General features: G+C 46.6%; 1 protein-coding gene across 1 annotated transcript in view; it reads left to right on the top strand.

Moving 5' to 3' along the window:
- The first annotated feature begins 2092 nt into the window (after window positions 1-2092).
- The window catches only part of Rapgef1 (Rap guanine nucleotide exchange factor 1), a 94742-nt gene continuing 78656 nt past the window's right edge, over window positions 2093-18178 (top strand). Inside the window, exon 1 of the mRNA XM_028756916.1 lies at window positions 2093-2156. Within this exon, the coding sequence (XP_028612749.1) occupies window positions 2093-2156 (64 nt within the window). The remainder of the gene's footprint in view (window positions 2157-18178) is intronic.

Below are 18178 nucleotides of genomic sequence, written 5' to 3'. Positions count from 1 at the left end.
TGGCTAACTGTTCTAAAGTGGGGAAGAGCTGGACCGTCACTGGTTCACTCCTTCCTCATCCATCCGCATCTGTGCCTCAGTGTTGCCGAGTCTACTTTATGACAGAACCCTTCCTGCTGGGCAGCTGCATAAACTATTTGTCAAATGGTGATAAAATAAAAATGATAAAATAAAAATTGCCCTAAGTAAAAGATGTTAAAATGCAGATTCTTTTTTTGAATATTTATTTTATGTATATTAGTACACTACACTGCAGCTGTCAGACACACCAGAAGAGGGTATCGGATCCCATTACAGATGGTTGTGAGCCTCCATGTAGTTGCTGGGAATTGAACTCCAGACCTCTGGAAGAGCAGTCAGTGTTCTTAACCACCGAGCCGTCTCTCCAGCCCCTACAATGCAGGTTTTAACCAGAGCCTTTTAGATGTGTGATTTTGAACATACATTAAACTGCACATAGCCTGGAAGAAGCAAGATCAAGTAGTGTATTTGTAGCTGAAACTTCACTGAGAAAAGGTGTTCAGGTGTTTAATGAGAAAGAGACAGATGAAGTTACTCCGACTCATCAAAAGGATCAGATGGGTTAGCAGGTAACTAACAGCTTGCCAAGCTGCACAGGTGTGTGGTTCTCCACTTGGCCTGTCCACTGTGTGGTGGCACTGTGACTTAAGTGGGGGCTCTGTCCAGTGAGAGAAACAGGACCCTCTGTTTCTCCTCACCCCTGCAGCAACAGCCTTGGGAACATGAACTGTGTACACCTAGCTTGTCAGACTGATTTTTTGAGTTTTCTATATTGATGGAGGAAAATCCAGCACCTGAAGATCTCGAAAAGCTTTAGTGAGGTGTTTTCCCATCCTGCCTCATTTAGTGAGGCCATTCTCCTGGGCTAGCTGGAGCAGCTCCAGAGTTGTAAAGAACGCTCAGCCCTTCTGTTATAAGGTTATAAGGGTCTGCTTTTGGGGCGTTGTCTTAAGGCTACTTCAGTTTGCTTCCATGCCATGTCACCCAGCTTCACAGAACAGGTCTGCTGTGTACCATTGGCTAACCTGGAGCCAGGGCTTTTCCATCTGGCCTTCTATAGCTTTAGAGTCTAAGGTTAGGAGACAATCGTGAAGAACATGTACCAAGCCTTCCTAAGTGGGTCTGGTCCAAACAGACAGCAGAGGAGGTGGAGTGGTGGTGTGTCCACTTAGCAGATAGGGATACGAAGGCTGCTGGGTTCATGGGCAACAGCAATGGCAGCACTGAGGTTGAAGCTCAGATCTGGCAATCTTACCCTGACGCCTCTTAAGCAGCATTTCAAACTCGTACTGTGGGGTTTGAAATAAATTAGACTTAACCCCTTGGTTTCTCCTTTCTTTTTTTTTTTCTTGGCTTCATGCCCTTGTCTTCTTGCAAACCAGGTCCCACCCTCTCCAGCAGAATTGTTATCCAAATGGAGTGGGCATTAGGTCTCCCTGTGCACACCGTATAGATGGGATTGGCATTAGGTCTCCTATCACTTGCATCTAAGTGTTTTTCCCTCTTGGAGCCACAGAATTAATGAAATCAGTCTGTTTCCTCTGACCATGTCATGGGGCTGAAAATGAGACTTTAAATAGAAGATGTGACATATGGGTCTATGCAGGTTTCTTCACTGCACACAATAGAATGGCCCATCTTGACTTTCAGCTCCTGGATCTACTTCTTCCCCTTGGGAAAGCAGCTGGGACAAGAGCCCATGCAGCCCCTTCCCCAGTCCCTGCTGAGCTAGTGAATAGTCATGTCAAAGGAGGCTGAGCAAAGGGCTGCTTAATATAGTGGATTACAGAAACTCACTGGTAGGGTGGTGGGGGCAAGGCCGGAACAGCCCTTTCTTCTAGTTTCCTCCCAGTACCTCCAAAGAATTTGAAAGGCCTGAGGCTGAAATGTTTTAAAGTGACAGAGTTCCTGCTTTCCAGGGTGTGTCAGCCCTCCTGGAGCTCTGCCTGAGGCTGCTGGGTCATTGGGTTGTTCCGGAGATGAATCCCCTTTCAGCCAGTGTCTTGGTTCCTAGTGTCATTCAGTGACGATGCCTGGGCTGGGAAAGGTGTTGTGATCTGCTGGCCTTAGGATGGGCAATGCCATTGAAAAACAGAAGCCCCTGAGACAAAGCCATCTGTGCCCCTGGAAACAAGGTAAGAAGACTCTGCCCTCATTTTATAGGCAGCTAGAAAGTGGCCTTGTCTGGGGGACTCTGGTCCAGCTGAATTAGCCTGAGTTGCTACCTTCCAGATCAGATCTTAGCTTTTCTAAAGACTGAACCGCACGTTACCTCATTGTGATAGCCTGTGTAGCTAATGGTTGGTTCTCTCAGGAGTTTCTGTTTTTATGTTGACACCATTCTTTTGTTTGTTTGTTTCTTTTTGGTTTGGTTGAGGGGTGAGGAGGGTTTTGAGACAGGATTTCTTTGTGTAGCCCTGACTGTCCTGGAATTTGAATTCACAGAGATCCACCTGCTTCTGCTTTCTAAGAGGCGGGATTAAAGGTGTGTGTCATCACTATCTGGCAACATTGTTCAATTTAGAGTTTAGATATAAAGGAGCTGGAGTATTTTGTGACTTTTTTTGGTGTAAAGAATGTTAAAAAGCTTTTAAATATGTATGTATCATCTCCTAAAGGTAGGTGTGTATGTGTGTGTCTCCTGATTACCTAGTTTCAACACCATGATGGGGAGAGCAACCTCTCTCAACACCTACCCCAACTCTCAGCTCTGAGGGGAGGAGTCTGGAGTACAGTATACTGCCACACAGTGACACAGGGCAGCTGTGTCTCAGACACCCATGTTAGTAGTGCTGACCCATTAGACCCACAGCTGGCAGATGTGCCAGATATGGCACCTGTAGGACTTGGGGACAGAATCTCACTCTTCGGCCTGTCTGTTCTGGTCCTGAGTTTTCTGACTCATCAGGTTGACTGAGTATCCTGTGATAGCTGATACTCTGAGCAGACCCTTTGCCTAGAGCCAAGGATGATGTGTGAGGGTCAAGTCTTGCTATAATCTGAAATCTGTCTGAAAAGAAGTCCTGTCTGCCTTTTTGTTCAGTTTGTGGGCTGGGAAGTGGAAAATTGAAGTGGTGTGAGTGTCCTGACTGTCTGCTGCCCTTTAGACTGACTCTTCCTTTCTCACACTGGCTCTAGGAAGTCTCATGTGGACAGATACAGCAGCAATTGCAAATTTAGTTGTTATTGCCTTAAAATGGGTTGTGAGTCACCATGTGGGTGCTGGGAATTAAACCAGATCCTCTGGAAAAACGACCAGTGCGCCTAACTACTGAGTGATCTCTCTCTACCCTACCCTCTTCCTAAAATCCCAGCAGCCAGTGCCACCAGGTCGCTGAATGGGATGACTGGAGATGCTAGTGATGTACAAGTTTGCACACAGTGTGGGTAGTAGCCAGAGAACTTAACAACCTTTGAGGAAGAGCTGACCGTGAAAGCTTCAGCTCATAGGCTGGCTAAGTGGAGCTTGCTGTGCTGGGAAAGAAAGAACTGGGCGGGCAGAAGGTAGACTTGGGGTGATGGGCTAGTGGGGAGGGTCTATGTCAGCACAGCAGGGGTGGATTTAGAGGTGTGGATTGTGGCCAGCAGAGGTGTTTAGATCTGCATGCACAGTAGAGAGGCATCCAGTGGAGGTGGATATCCATGTCCCAAGTCATCAATGTCCATCCAGAACACACAAGGGCCAGAGCCTCACTCTGACCTCTGACCCAGCTTCACATTTGCAGGACTGCTTCCTGGTGTCTAAGGGAAATAAGCAGTGAGGCCCTTAGTATGTAGTAGCTTTAATAAATGCGTACTGCTTGTCAGAAATGCTTGTTATTATATATTGCTCGCTGGAAAGAGCCCTTTTACTGAGTCCATGGGCATAAACCTTAGGTTGACTCTTGCAGATCTATCATCTTGCAGAACTATATGAATTTGGATAATTCTCTACCAGAGTTCTTTCAAAGGGAAGATATGTTGACATTCTTAAAGGACCCTTTGGGTTAATCAGAACGTGTAGTGCCCGTCATACTACCCAGGAGACTCAATTTTCCCTTAGTGAGTATTGTTTTTGTTTTGTTTTGTTTTTCCAGTTACACAGTGGTTAAGAGCATGACTTTGAACCAGGATGCCAGGGTTGAATTCTCATTTTCCAGCTATACAGAGAATGTGCCTTTTACTTAGATGAAATAGCCTTTCATTATTTGTTATCCTGCAAATCTCCTGGAACCGTGGACCTTGTGTGTGGGGTATGCCCCTGAACTACTCCCTCATCCATGATACTACATTATTAAGGAAAACAGTGAGAACTGTGGTAAAATACAGAAGAAACACATGCTGCGTTCCTACAGGACCTAAAACCTTGCAAGAGGACAGAAGCCTTAGCTGCCGCTGTTGTTTTCCAGAGCCCTGCACATGCGCACACCCACGGTTTTCCATAGGCACAAGCATGTGTGTGTAATTTCCCCCTCAGATGTCAGGCTTCTGTGTGACCCCATAGCTACTGTAGTGATGGTGGCATGCCATCCTATTAATGTTGCACGCTGTTTGAAATTAACCATCTGCTGTTGAATGTTGAAACTGCCGTTTTGGCAGCTGCAGATGGGGCAACATTGAGGAGCTCCAGGACCAGAGCTGGGTGATACTGCTGGATGGTTTCCTCAGGATAAGTTCCCACCATCACATTCCCAAGCCAGGAACATAGGAATAGCTTTGAGGATCTCACCATGCTGTTTTCTCAAAGGAGAGGCATCTGTTAGTGTTCTCCCACGGGAGACATACATTCCCCAGTTGGTCAGCAGCACATGAGCACCCATGTCCCATCTGCTTGGAGATTTCTAGAAGATGTCAGCTGTACTTGTAGTGTGCCACAGTGATAGGTCATCTGAGGAAAGGATGTCCAGGGCTATCAGCAGCAGTGTGACGAAGCTGCTGCAAACAACATTCTGATTTGCTTTGAGCTTTCCTCAGTTGCTTTTAAAGGCCAGGTTTCAGTGAAGGAGGAGCAAGGCTTTGTTTAAGGATGTACATTAATTGCCATTACTTTTTGTCTTCTATCTTCCAGAAAGTATTGATTATTAAAAATTATTCTCCTGTTGAAGATGTAGAATGAGCCAAGGGGTCCTGACATTGTTAGTGTCAGGCTGACTGCTGGGCTGGGTGGCCAACAACCCAACTGGTTCTTTTCCCAACTGCTTCTAAGTGATGAGACACCAGCTATGCACTGCCTAAATAAACAGAGCAAGGTGTGGTTATACACATCAGTAATCCATACAGAAAGCTGAGGCAGGAGGATCTTGAGTTACAAACTGAGACCTGGCCTATAAATAAATACATCAGAATAAATGGCCAAGGTGCTCTTAATTAGCCAACTCATGTAATACCTCAGAATGTGACTAAATGTGACAGATGAGGAGGAGTCGGAGTGAGGGTCAAAGCCATGTGTGGTAATATCACAAGAAGGTTCAGGGTGAGAGGAAAACCTTTAAAAACAGGTTACATAGAATGCTTTTGAAATCACATGTCTTGGGCTAGAAGGATAAAAATCTAAAATAATTATCTAATTTTAACAGTGGAGGAACCAGGTGGGATGTGAAATCTTGCAGCTTGTATCTTCTGTGACCAAAACAGGGCTTTTTGGTAACAGGGTTAGGACAATGTATGCAGTACTAATAGGAAACAGCACATTGTATATCATATGTTTCATATTTAACTTGATACATGTGTAAATATTCTGTAATATGTAAAACAGTTTATGTATAGAATATAAATGTCTATAAATACAATATATAGCATGTGTCACATGTACCTTATAGTGTGTAGTAGTACCAGTAGCGGTGCAGCTGGGATGTGGTATTAGGCAATGCCAGTGGCTTCCTGTGTGCCAGGTGTGATACCAAAAGATTGGCATTCATGATGACTTCTGTTTGTACACAGTTGATGTATAACTCTAACCTTCTATAAATTGGATTTTTTATTCAGCAGGGATCAAGTATGGGGAATGGAGACTGTAAGTATGAAGGGTTTTTCTCACGAGCGGTGTGGGTGTTGCTTTGGGTGTGGGTAAGAAAAGGGAAGGAAACGTGGCTCTGTCATCAGATAGCTCCAAATTTAGAACAATGTCTGTCCTGAGCCGCTGGCTGTAGAGTATGTTTCACCCTGGGAACGTGTGTAAAATACATTTTCGGTTCTCGAGATTTATTTTCCAACTGTGTAGAGGCTGTTGCCCTTATCTGCCATGATAGCAGTGGCTGTCAGCCTCACAAGAGCAACAGTTACTTTCCAGGGATTGCTCGGAAGACTTTTAGGAACCTTGAGGACCATAGACAAAAGCTGAGAAGTTTGTCCTGTAGTTCATCTTTCTTAAGGGTCTGAAAACATACAGGACCAGGTGGGACTTTAGAAGAAACAAAATCCAGACCATTATGTAGGTGTTTACATAAAGATTTAAAAATATGAAAAAATGTGAAAGCAGGATGCTGTTGTAATTCTGGATGATAGGCAGTTTACCAAGCCCTGACCTCCCAGTCTCTCGGTTTGGATGCTGTCTGTGGATGTTGCTCCTCTGGAGTGAGCAGCATGTTCCTCACCCCACAGGAGACAGAAGAATCTTGTCATTTCTAGGCTGCAGGGGGAACTTGGTGTCTACCTACAGCGCCCACCACTGATTAGAAGGGGTCCACTGACCCCCACATGTCTAAGCTTTTGTTGTCAAAAGGGGGAGATAGAAGAGGGGAGGCTCTGGAACCTTATCCAGACTACAGGCTTTGGTGTTCTCTTTGCCATTGAATGGGCTGAGGCACTAAGTTTAGTGGAACCATCCTCCCTGCAAATGTTCTAGCCAAAGTAAAATATTTTCAGTGGGAGAAAAAGTCTGTTTCATCATTCCCATTACAGACTGATTGATAGCCATTGAATGTGTGACACAGGCACTGTTCTAGGCTCAGGGCATGGATTGTGAAAACACAAATCACTGCTGCCCCCTGGAGTCTACAGGTTTGTACACAAACTAGTGCTAGGTTGTCTCTTGGGAGGTAGGTGTCCTGTACTAGCAGAGAAGGGCCAAGGGTGGTCAGTGCTTGGGGATTCTTAGTTTTATGTAGGAGGAAGAAGGTTTTTAAAAAACAAAAACAAAAAAACTTTTCCTTCCAGCCCCTGCTCCTGGAATCACGACTCTTGAGACTAATTATTTATTAATAAATGCCTAGGACATAAGCTTTGGCCTCTTCCCTGACTAGCTCGTAAACTTATTTAACTCAGTCAAACTGTTCTGTGTCTTCCACATTGGTAGACACTTCTCCTCAGCTTCATGCTTCTGACCTGTGTTCTCCAGGTGCGTCTTCTCTTCATTCTGTCCTCATTCTGCTACCTGCTGGCTTATGACCATCTCCTCCAGCTCCTCAGGGTTCCCTCAACTCTCCCTTGGATCTCTTATTCTCTTTTCCTGAATCCTCTCTTCTTCTTGACAGTGTCTTCTTGACAGTGTCCCACCTCCTATTTTCTGCCTCCGCTCATTGGCCATCTGCTTTGTTATTGACAGACAACGCTTTTAAGAGATTCTCTGTATAGAAGGTAGATACCCAACACTAAGGGAGCCCAAGTGTTGTAGATATCCATGCTAGAATGCTCTAGAATGAACAGCCTGGGGACCCTGAAATGGGAGCCCAAGAGCATCCTAGGACAAGCTAGACTGGAGAATGACAGCATATGAGGCCATGGAAACAGTTGCAGAAATGTTGGGGAGAGAGCTTTGGGATAGGGAGAATTTGGGCAGGGACCTGGAAGAGAAGGCAGCAAGGATAACTCAGAGTTTCCAGCCGGTGCACCTGCAGGGATGCTGCTACAAGAGGAACAGATAAGGGGACTGGCAGAAGTTGAGCTGAGTTTGAGATGTTTGTGAGAAATCTAGGGGGTAGCCTTTAGGCTGTTGAGTATAAGAATGAGGATTCACGCCTAAATGACTAGGGGGCTAAGTGACTAGGAATGCTTGCAATGTAAACATAAGGACCTGAGTTCAAATCCCAAGCATCCATATAAAAAGCCAGGTGGGCTGTGCTCACACTGATTACCCTAGCATTGTAGGGGCCAGTGGCAGGATGATTGCTGGGACTTGCCAGCTGCTGTAGTAGCTCCAGGTTCAGTGAGAGCCCTGTCCCATGGATAAGGCAGCAAGTAATAGAACAGGACACCTGACCTCTGCAGGCATTCCCATATGTGTATATATGCTACATACACACATATACCACACAGGGAGGAAGGGAGGAAGGGAGAGAGAGAGAGAGAGATCAAAATAAAGAACGTGGAATTCAGGAAAGAGTTGTCATCCGTCATAAAGGTGGGCAGGCTGACCTGAGGATTCAGCTGGAGAAGGCGGAGGCTGAGACTAGAGCTCAGAGCCTCCAGCCTTAAAAAAAGGCAGGGAGACCAGCTGACACCTAGAAGGGCTTCCTGGAAGCCAAGAGGTAAAATGGGAGGTAGACAGGGCAATCAGGGTGCCTGGGACGCCTGCTACGGAAAGTGGGGCTGTGGGGGGAGGGCCCTGAGGTGCCTTAGTGCCTAAAGACTGAGATTTGACTACAGGCCCTGGCACCTTGGAAGTCACTGGGGCCTTGTCACATGACTCCAGTGGACTCTGAAGATAGGAGAGAGGAGGGAGTCACCGCAAGGAGTAGCTACTACATGCATACAGCTTTTCCCAGGAGCTTTGCTACACAGAGCAAAAATGGCAGTTGTTGAGGGGAGAGAAATTCTACAGAATGAGGTGATGGTGTGACTCAGTTCAACAGTAGAGAAGGAAAGGCAGATGGTTAGAGGATGGCTGCTGGCTGTAGGAGTTGCTAACTGTCTCGTTAACCACGGTCACACTAACCACTCCGTAAGATAGCTCCTGTTGGCAGTCACCTTTCTCATACTGAGCTGAAATAACTAGCATCAAGTATCTGCTTCTACAGCTGGCAGTTTAGGCTGCACTGCGGGCTCCTGTCCCTCAGATACCTGCAGACAGCTGCCAGGACTTCCTGTCTCCAGCCAATCACCTAGTCATGGCAGACTTGAGGGGGTGGGGGGAGCAGTTTCTGGCTCCCAAGAAGTCACCTTGCCAACATGTGTGGGGCAAGATAGGAATGCTTTGGGTCACTTTTGCACACAGTATGCCACTGTCCCCTGGGGACTGTGCTGCTACATTTGAGTGTGACTGGAACTCTCTGGTAACATCATTAGCCCCAGGTCACAAATACAAACATGGTCTCTAAGCCCAAGATCACAGGCTAAAGGGTTAGTAGTCAGGACTCCCACAGGGTCGCTAGCATCTGGGTACTTTTTTTCTCTATCTTGCCTTTCCCTGGTGTCTGTCTTTCCCTTTTTTGAGCAGATGAATAATGTTTTGGTAGTTGTCTCATCAAGGGCATTGATCTGGAACAGGGGTTATCTTGCTTTGGCGTGCCTGTTAGACTGTGTCTGATTGGACAGCTGCACTTATTGTAATCCCATTGGGATCACCGTGTGACTTTTATTATTCAGGGCTTTTATTCCCATTTCCAGTCTCGGCAATTCCTTCACTTTTCCTGTCAGCTGACTCTCCTAGGTAGCCTCCTCACGGGCCTCCTCCAGCTTCCTTGCCTACAGGCCTCCTGACTTCCCTATCCTGCCTCATCCTTCCGTCCTTTCTCTCTACCTCTGGCACTGGGCCGCCTTGTGTGTAGTCTGGGATTAACCACCTCTGCTCAGGCCCTCCTCATTCTAAAGCTCAGTAACTGACCTCCCTCTGCTCAGCAGCACACTGGACTTCAGGCTTCCCCAGGGCAGAATCCAAAAGGTGGGGACGTGTGCAGTGGGGTGCAGGAACTTCGGCTCTATCCCTACACTTACATCCTTGAGCAAGTCCTTTCCCCTCAGCTTCCTGAATGTGAGAAGAATGTGCTGCTGGAGCTGCGTCATAGGCCACTTGACTCAGTAGGAGGGCTGCCGTGTGCACACCCTAGCCTTGGGCTCTTGTTCTCTCACAGTGGCTGCTATGCTATACCTGCATCCTGACCTCTGCATCTCAGAGCCCGTCAATCCTCTGTGTCCAGCTGGGTGCCCTACATTTAGAGAAGCAACTCATCCATTAGGAAAGCAGCTGGGGAGATGGCTGGGTAGGGCTAGCTCTGCAGTTTCTGAAGAGATGATACTTGATTGAGTAGTAGAAATCTTGGTGCAAACATGTTGAATACTCTCTTTGGGCAGAGGGGGAGATGATCAGCAAGTTTGGTCAGGATGCAGGACCCTTTAATCTAGCCTGTATGGGAGCTAAAAGCTTTGCCATCCTGGAGGTAGGTTGAGCCTTCCCTGGAGGAGAATCGCAGGCTGGGTCTTGAGGGAGCTCTGCTTTGACCAGCCCTGCTCTGAGCCAGCTGATGCTGGACTGAGAGGTGGTCTTTCTTCTTTATGTCACTTGCAGTCACAGTAGGTAGTCTCTTGCTACTTACTAATGTCATGGAACTTTGGGGGGACCACTCACTGGGTCAGCCCACTTTGTGCATGTGTGTATGTCCTCAGCTGCTGTCAGCTGGGGAGTGTGAGGCAGAGTACAACGAACCAGTGCTTTCAGTGCTCATCCTGGGCCAGCTATGGTTGGAGTTGTATATCGGTTTCATATTTTAAACATTTTATTATATACACTTCATTTTTTAATTTGAGGCTGGAGATGTCTTGTTCCAGCACATGTGTGCCAGAGGCCAGAGTCAGTTCTCTTCTTACACTGTTTGGTTCTCAGGAATCAGTCTCAGGTATTCCAGCTTGAAGCCAAGCACCCTTACCGGCTGAGCACCCTCCCCCTCCCTCCCCCTTCCCCCTTCCCCACCCCCTCAGTTTGTCTCCTGTGTTGTAATTGCTGGTTAAAGAGTCCTTGTGCTTGTACCACTACCCCTTACACAGTCGACCTGGGCCTCCTCCCTACCTACGTTACCCAGGTTTTTATTATAAGGCAGCACTTATCTCAAAGGCTGTCGTTTACTTCCTTTCTGCCCGGGCTGTGAAGAGCAGTGCATTGCTTGGTTGCTTGCTTAGGATCCAGCTCCCCATTGGAACAAGGGGGGAAGGGAGCATCATGGAGTCACAGTCCCCTTGGAAAGTGTCTGGAGCCATCTGTAACAGAGTCCACATCAGAACCATGAGCCATAGGATCTGTCAAATACACTTTCTTCTTCTTCTCCTTCTTCTTCTTCTCCTTCTTCTCCTTCTTCTCCTCCTCCTCCTCCTCTCCCTTTTCTTCCTCCTCCTCCTCTTCCTCTTCCTTCTCCTTCTCCTCCTCCTCCTCTTCCCCCTCTTCCTCCTCCTCCTCTTCCTCCTATCTTGTGAAATGTAACTACTTAAGTCGCTAGGCTGATGCACCTGGCAGCAGATGCAGTAAGGTTGTGAGTTGGAAGCTGGTCTAGCTATGTAAAAACCTTTTTATTAGACCTGAATTCTTAAAGAAAGAAAGAGCATTGGTCTGCATGAGCTGACTGGCATCATGCTGGCCCTGGCCCTTGTCCTAGGTCCTCATGTCCAGCTGGAATGCCCTCTCCTCTAGATTAGGCTTGGTCCCTATAACCAGTAGAACCTTTCCAGTGTGTCAGACCTCTGTCTTCCTTCCCTTCTCAGTACTGTGTTCTGGGGAGAGATTTACCATGCTGCAGGCATCTGAGGCTTCCTGCCCAACACACACAGGAGTTGAGCTGCTCCGGCCCCTCCTCCATGGTCTCCTGAGTCAGTTAGAACGTCCTTACCTCCTGAGACCCTGAGGAGAGTCAGTTATACCATGCAGTGGTGGGAGCAGCAGGTTCCAGACAGTGATGGCTGTCTGGAAGCATGAACAGTTTTTGCCATCATTGTTTTAGTGTGAAATGTCTGTGCAAGTCTGTTAGAGGTGGGGTACAGTGGGGAGGGTGGGCATCCCTGTACTTTATCTCCTCAGTAGACACCATCAAGGTCAGATCTGGGGTCCAAGGCCTAGTTTGATGGAACTTGCTCCCTACCCCTTCTGAGCTGTGATACAGAAGGAGTGAGTGGTGCTGTCCTCTGTGAGTCATGGAGCTGAGCAGCTCCAGGCAGCCTGCTTTCTCTAGTTCTGCCCAGAGTACCCTCTGCCATTGCTGGTCATCCCTGGGTAGCTAGCCTTTGACCTATGCAGTGGCCTGTGTGTTTTAGATGGTCCCAGACATGGGGAGACTAGAGAAGGCTTCGTAGTGCGGTACATAGTGCAGAGACAGGAAGTGAGACACTGAGTGGGTAGTTCATTAGTTAATTTAATTCCTTGTTTCATTTTTACCCACCAAACGTTTGAGCACCCATCAAGGGGTAGTACTATTTGGTAGAAACCAGAACTCCATGTCTGAACCACAGGACACAGAGTCAACTGTGCTCCTGTTTTATCAAATCTGGGCATGGCACATGGCTGGTGTCCTGATGCATAGAGAGATCACTGTGGTTCACTATTTCAGTGGATGCTGTAGGGCAGGGGTTCTCAGGGTGTGGGTCCTGACTCCTTTGGGGAATCAAACACCCTTTCACAGGGGTCACCTAAGACCATCGGAAAATACAGATATTTACATTACAATTTTTAACAGTAGTAAAATTGCAGCTATGAAGTAGTAACAAAAATAATTTTGTGGTTTGGGATTCCCCACAACATGGGAAACTGTATTAAAGAGTTGCAGCATTAGGGAGGCTGAGAACCAGTGCTCTAGGGTCTAAGGGAACCCAGGTTGAGAAGTGAAAATCGCTGGGTGGGGACATAATTACAGACCAGACAACACCATGAAAGATCAGAGCTGAGCTTAGAGGGCCTATCAGAGTTAACTAGGTGACAGGTCAGGGGGCCCCTGGGGAGGGAGGAAATGGTGGGCATAGGCACTGTGAGGTAGAGGTACAGTGGCTGAGGGGTGGCTTGTCATCCTGTTGGCCCTGAGCTTAAGAGCAGTATCAAGCTAAGTAATCTTGAAGTGTTTGAAGAGGCATGTGTGCCTAAGAGATTTATTGAGAGATCAGATTGGTGATTTGAAATGACAGAAAGACCCTGGCATGGGAGACAGCACTGGAGAGACTCAGAAACTCACAGGTTGAGTTCTATTGCAGACAGTTTGTGATGAGGTAGTGGACAGAGTCCCTAGGTGCTTAGAGGGTAAAATAGAAGCCAGGCAAAGGTAGGTAGAGCTAGTGCTTGAACAGAACATTGGGGCCGGGGAGAGGGGGAAGGGGAGGAAGGGAGTTGAATTTGGTCCAAGATTTTTGGCCTTATAGACAGGGGTCACCAACCTGTGAGATGTGGAATCCTACAGACCTATTGCTGTCTGGTTTATCTATAAACATTGAACAGTGGTTCTTGGAGGACTTTGTCAGTTTTTATTACTACGGGCATTCAACTGTTGTTTGCAGGTATCCCTATGCATGAAATAACAGTTCTTCCCCAGAGTTCTTATCTTGTGGGGCTTGGGTTTTTAATAGGAGTAGCTTGACCAAATAGTGTCCACCTAGAAAGCTGCCTCTCTTGCTGGCACTGTGTCTCTACACATCTTCTCCAAACAGCTCTGCCCCACAGGAGAACCACATAGACCAACTAAGGAGTAAGGGCTTTCTCATGGCTCATTTTTCTTTCTTTTCATGGGCAATTGGACTCCTAATGAGAATGTTCTCATTAGGAGGTCCTCGGAAGCCTCCATCCATGAGTGACTCAGTGTGATTTACCAGACTCCTCTGCCAGGTGTCCTCATTTGGTTTAACTAACACTTGCTCCAAGCAGCCCACAGGGCGCTGTCTTCAAGCTCTTGGGACAAATGTATGTGCACTGTCAAAGCTGAGAAGTTAATTTTCTACTTACATGAAAATTAATTGCCAGATGTGGTGGTGGAGCATCCTGGTGTGTGTGTGTGTATGTGTGTGTGTGTGTGTGTGTGTGTGTGTGTGTGTGAGAGAGAGAGAGAGAGAGAGAGAGAGAGAGAGAGAGAAAGAGAGAGAGAGAAAGAGAGAGAGAGAGAAGTAATGGGTCCCCAGGGGTAGCTGTGGCACTGGCTACATGCTTCTTCCAGTTAAGAGAAGCTGAGGGCACCTTACTTTTTTGAGACATGATTAGTTTTGAACAGCCGTGTGCATAGGAGGGGTGAAAGACATGCATGGTACCCTGTTGGTCAGAGCAATGACTGACAGATCATCATCCAGGTCTGCCTTCTCAAATTTCCCAGTGCTGTTGAGAAGTCAGAGGCTAGCAGTGATCTAAATTAACATATTTAATTTAATAAAATGTGTACGATTGGTTGGTTTATAGTTTTACAAGGTTTTGAGTCTCAGCAGCTGAAATGTTGAGCTTATTGTAGACCCTCATTGTTACAGGGCTCCCTTTATAATGCACCTGAACAATTACAGTGTGGCTGTGGTGGCATTTGAGTACCTGGCTCACTGCATCCAGCAGTCTGATGAGGCCTGCAAAGTCTCTAGCTCTCAGCTGAGCACTGGAACTTAACCACAGCATGGAGTTTAAACATGAGTTTAGCAGCACATTCCTGCCTCATGACCTGGTGTGCTAGCTAGTCTTACATCCACTTGACATATGCTAGGAGTCACTGGAAAAGAGAGACCCTCAACTGAGAAGATGCCTCTATTAGGATTGGGCCTTTAGGCAAACCTGTGTGAATTTTCTTAATTAGTGATTGATGGGGAGGGTCCAGCCAGTTGTGAGTGGTGCCACTCCTGGGCTGGTGGTCCTGGGTTCTATAAGAAACAGGCTGAGCAAGCCGCATGGAACAGGCCAGTAAGCAGCACCCTCCATGGCCTCTGCATCAGCTCCTGCCTCCACTCCAGGTTCCCGCCCTGCTTGAGTTCCTGTCCTGACTTCCTTTAGTGATGAACAGTGATGTGGAAGTGTAAGTCAAATAAACCCTTTACTGCAGTTTGCTTTTGGTCATGGTACACAGCGGTAATAACCCTAACTAAGACACTTGGTCTAGGAGACCCAGAGGGTCTAGAGAAGAAATGAATGATTTCAGCTAGACAAAGAAAGATGGACTGGATATCAGCTTGACAGTGGTTGCAGGGTACACTTGGCAGCTCTTAATATAGCCAGGCATGTAGTAAAGTGTATTCTACCTAGGTGAGAGTGTGGCCAAACAAAGGTGCCAAACAACTGTGATGTGTGGCTGGAGTCATCCTCCAGACCCAGTTGAAGAACAGTAAAGCTGGCCTGTTCTTCAGAGCAGGGATTGCAAACTGCAGGCTAAAACCTAATTGGTTGTCTGTTTTTGTGATTAAAACTTTATTGAAACTCAGCCTCATGTACATGTGTTCATGCTACTTTCTCACTTGTGTAGTCAAGCTCACAAAGCCAGCAGTAACTGTTGTCCTCTCCTTTTAGGGAAACATGTAGAACATGTGAAAGCATTGTCTTTTATTTGGGCACAGGAGCTAGAGGAATGGTCTGACACCAGGTGAGAGGCGCTCACAGCACAGGAGGTCTAAGGACAAGGGATGTATTCTACCTCTCCTTTCTGACTCTCAACTGTGGTCAGGCCCCACAACTGGTCTCTAAGTGCTGTCTCTCTTCCCCAGCCTTTGTCCAACTCCACACCACTGACCTTGATTTTAGTGGGGACCACAATGTGTTCTCTGTGCTTCTTCAACAGAGGAGCTGCAGAACAGAGCATAGTCCGGATACACGGCAGACAAATGGTGGTTTCGAACACTGAGAATAATTTATGGCCCGATAGTTTCAGGAGACAGTGGGGAAGAAAAAGAGTTGGTTGCCAGCCGGGCAGTGGTGGCGCACGCCTTTAATCCCAGCACTTGGGAGGCAGAGGCAGGCAGATTTCTGAGTTCGAGGCCAGCCTGGTCTACAGAGTGAGTTCCAGGACAGCCAGGGCTACACAGAGAAACCCTGTCTCGAAAAACCAAAAAAAGAGTTGGTTGTCATTTTGACCACCAGCTATATCAGATCCAAAGTAACAACTCCCTTTGGCTCCCACAGCATGACCCACATGCTCCGCCTGACAGTGAAGTCTAGGGCACAGGGAACACCTTTTCTATAAAACAAAACTGTCTATCTGCACTAAGGTAGGCTTTATTAATTATAAATTATGCTTAATTAATTATGCATTAATTATAGATTTGATTTGATGTTGATAAAGGGGCTAAAAAGAATGTGGCCCTGTGGTGCCCACTCGCAGGTTATCAGAGACAACTACCTCACACAGACTTGGTCTGAAGACTCTGTCTCTTGGTTTTGAAGAAGGGGAAACTAGAGCATCCTCTAGTCCATAACCCATAAAATGGATGCCCTTAATCCCATAGATGAAGAGGGGAGACTGCCTTCCCTATGCATTTCAAGGCTTCTTGACTGGCTAAAATTCAAATTGACATATACAGGTTAACAGGAGAATTAATTGTGTTTAATTGTGCTGTCACCAGCTCCCCTAGATTAGGAGGCTCCTAGAGAAGATTACGGCTTATAAAGCTAAAGCACCTGAGCTAGACGGGAGGAGAAAGGCCTCGCCTTCTTAGAGGAGAAGGGGCGGGATTGTGGGAGGGAGTGACTGGGAGGGAGCCAGTGAGCAGGATGTAAAGTGAGTAAGTAAAATAATAATTTTACCACAAAAGAATGTGCCTGTTAAATAGCATCACAACTATGTCAACAGGGAACAACAACTTCAACAAAGCTACACAAGTTGTCCATTTGACTTAATAGAAGATAGGTATAGATGATCACCATATTTGCCACAGAAGAAAGGAAATTTATCACTTCTATATATGTAAAACACAAAATGTGAAGAAGATATTCTAGCTAAGTGTTTTTATCAAGGAAGTTGATTGCCTTAGAAATAAGTAATTCACTCTATCAAAAAAAAAAAAAAAAAAAAAGTACCTGAGCTCAGAAAGGATCTGGAGCTTGAATCAACTCTTCTATGGAAGGATGGCAGGTGACAGGGGACACAAGCATCCAAAGGGAGGAAACATGTTGTAAGAGAAAGTTATCTTATTAGTCAGATAAAGTCTGTCACATCTTGAAAGTTCCACAGCAGCCTCTTCCCAGCAGACCCAGGGTAGCTTCTCTTCCAGGATGTACATATGTCCCACCAGAACAACTTTCTAGAAACCACTCATGGTGTTCAGTGACAGCATGCCACAGAATGCTGGTGGTAGTGGCAACTTTGAGCCTTTTCTCAGTGATGCCTCCAGATGAGCACCCGGTCCCAAGCACCTGACATAGCCCGGGAGGCTCCTGCCAGCCTGTGCTCCCATCCATGGCCCTCAGACACCAGCAGAGCTGTGCGTGCCTCTGAACTGTATGAGCTCTAGGACACTGCTGTACAGCAGTGGGAACCAAGTGTGTGGGAGGTGACACCAATGTGACAGAACATTCTCAACATGAGAGTCTAAGACAGGAGGGGCACTAGGTCCTCCCTTAAAAGTGGAGCTTAATAGTGACCTTTATCACTTCTGCCAAAGACACATGGGATAAGATATATTCATTAAATTGATTTTTGGTTTGGTTTGGAGACAGACCTCCATCTATAGCCCAAGTTCCCTGGTATAGTCCAAGCTAGTTTCAAACTCCTTTCAGTCCTTCTGCATCCTTTCAAGTGCTGGGACCACAAGTATGAGCCCTACCCCCACCAGACTTTCCAGTAAGTTCACTCTCAGTCATTTCTGTGTTAAATACAGCTCCTGGAAAAGCATAGATTTCCTAAGAAATGTCTGATATATGACATTGTCAGACTATTAACTCCATAAGGTATAATGGTCATTTGAAGACCTTTATTAACTCATAGAATCCCAAGTTGAAGACAAGTCCTAGAGCTTCTTTACATCTTCCTTGCAATTCCTTCTACAGTGTACTAGGAAGTCACCCTCTTCTTAGTTCAGAGCTTTTTTTTTAGTGGGCAGAATTAAACCATCTTGTTCACCTTTTTATCTTGGCCAGCAGGAAACTCAGAGCCAAACAACCACAGCTGGTGCAGTACATCTGTCTTTACACTTCTGTTGTTGCATGCTTTTAAACTGTCTTCTTAGGGGTTTTGTGTTACCTAAACAAACACCACCATTAGGGGAAGAACTGTTCTTAACTGGATGTTAGCAGTGCGGTTGGCTTTGACCCAGCTTCAGAGCAGAGGCAGCCGTGTGTGTGTGTGTGTGTGTGTGTGTGTGTGTGTGTGTGTGTGTGTGTGTGTGT

Source organism: Grammomys surdaster, unplaced genomic scaffold, assembly GCF_004785775.1.
Source record: "Grammomys surdaster isolate TR1022 unplaced genomic scaffold, NIH_TR_1.0 126133, whole genome shotgun sequence".
Classification (NCBI taxonomy): Eukaryota; Metazoa; Chordata; class Mammalia; order Rodentia; family Muridae; genus Grammomys; species Grammomys surdaster.
This window is presented reverse-complemented; position numbering and strand designations above follow the sequence as displayed.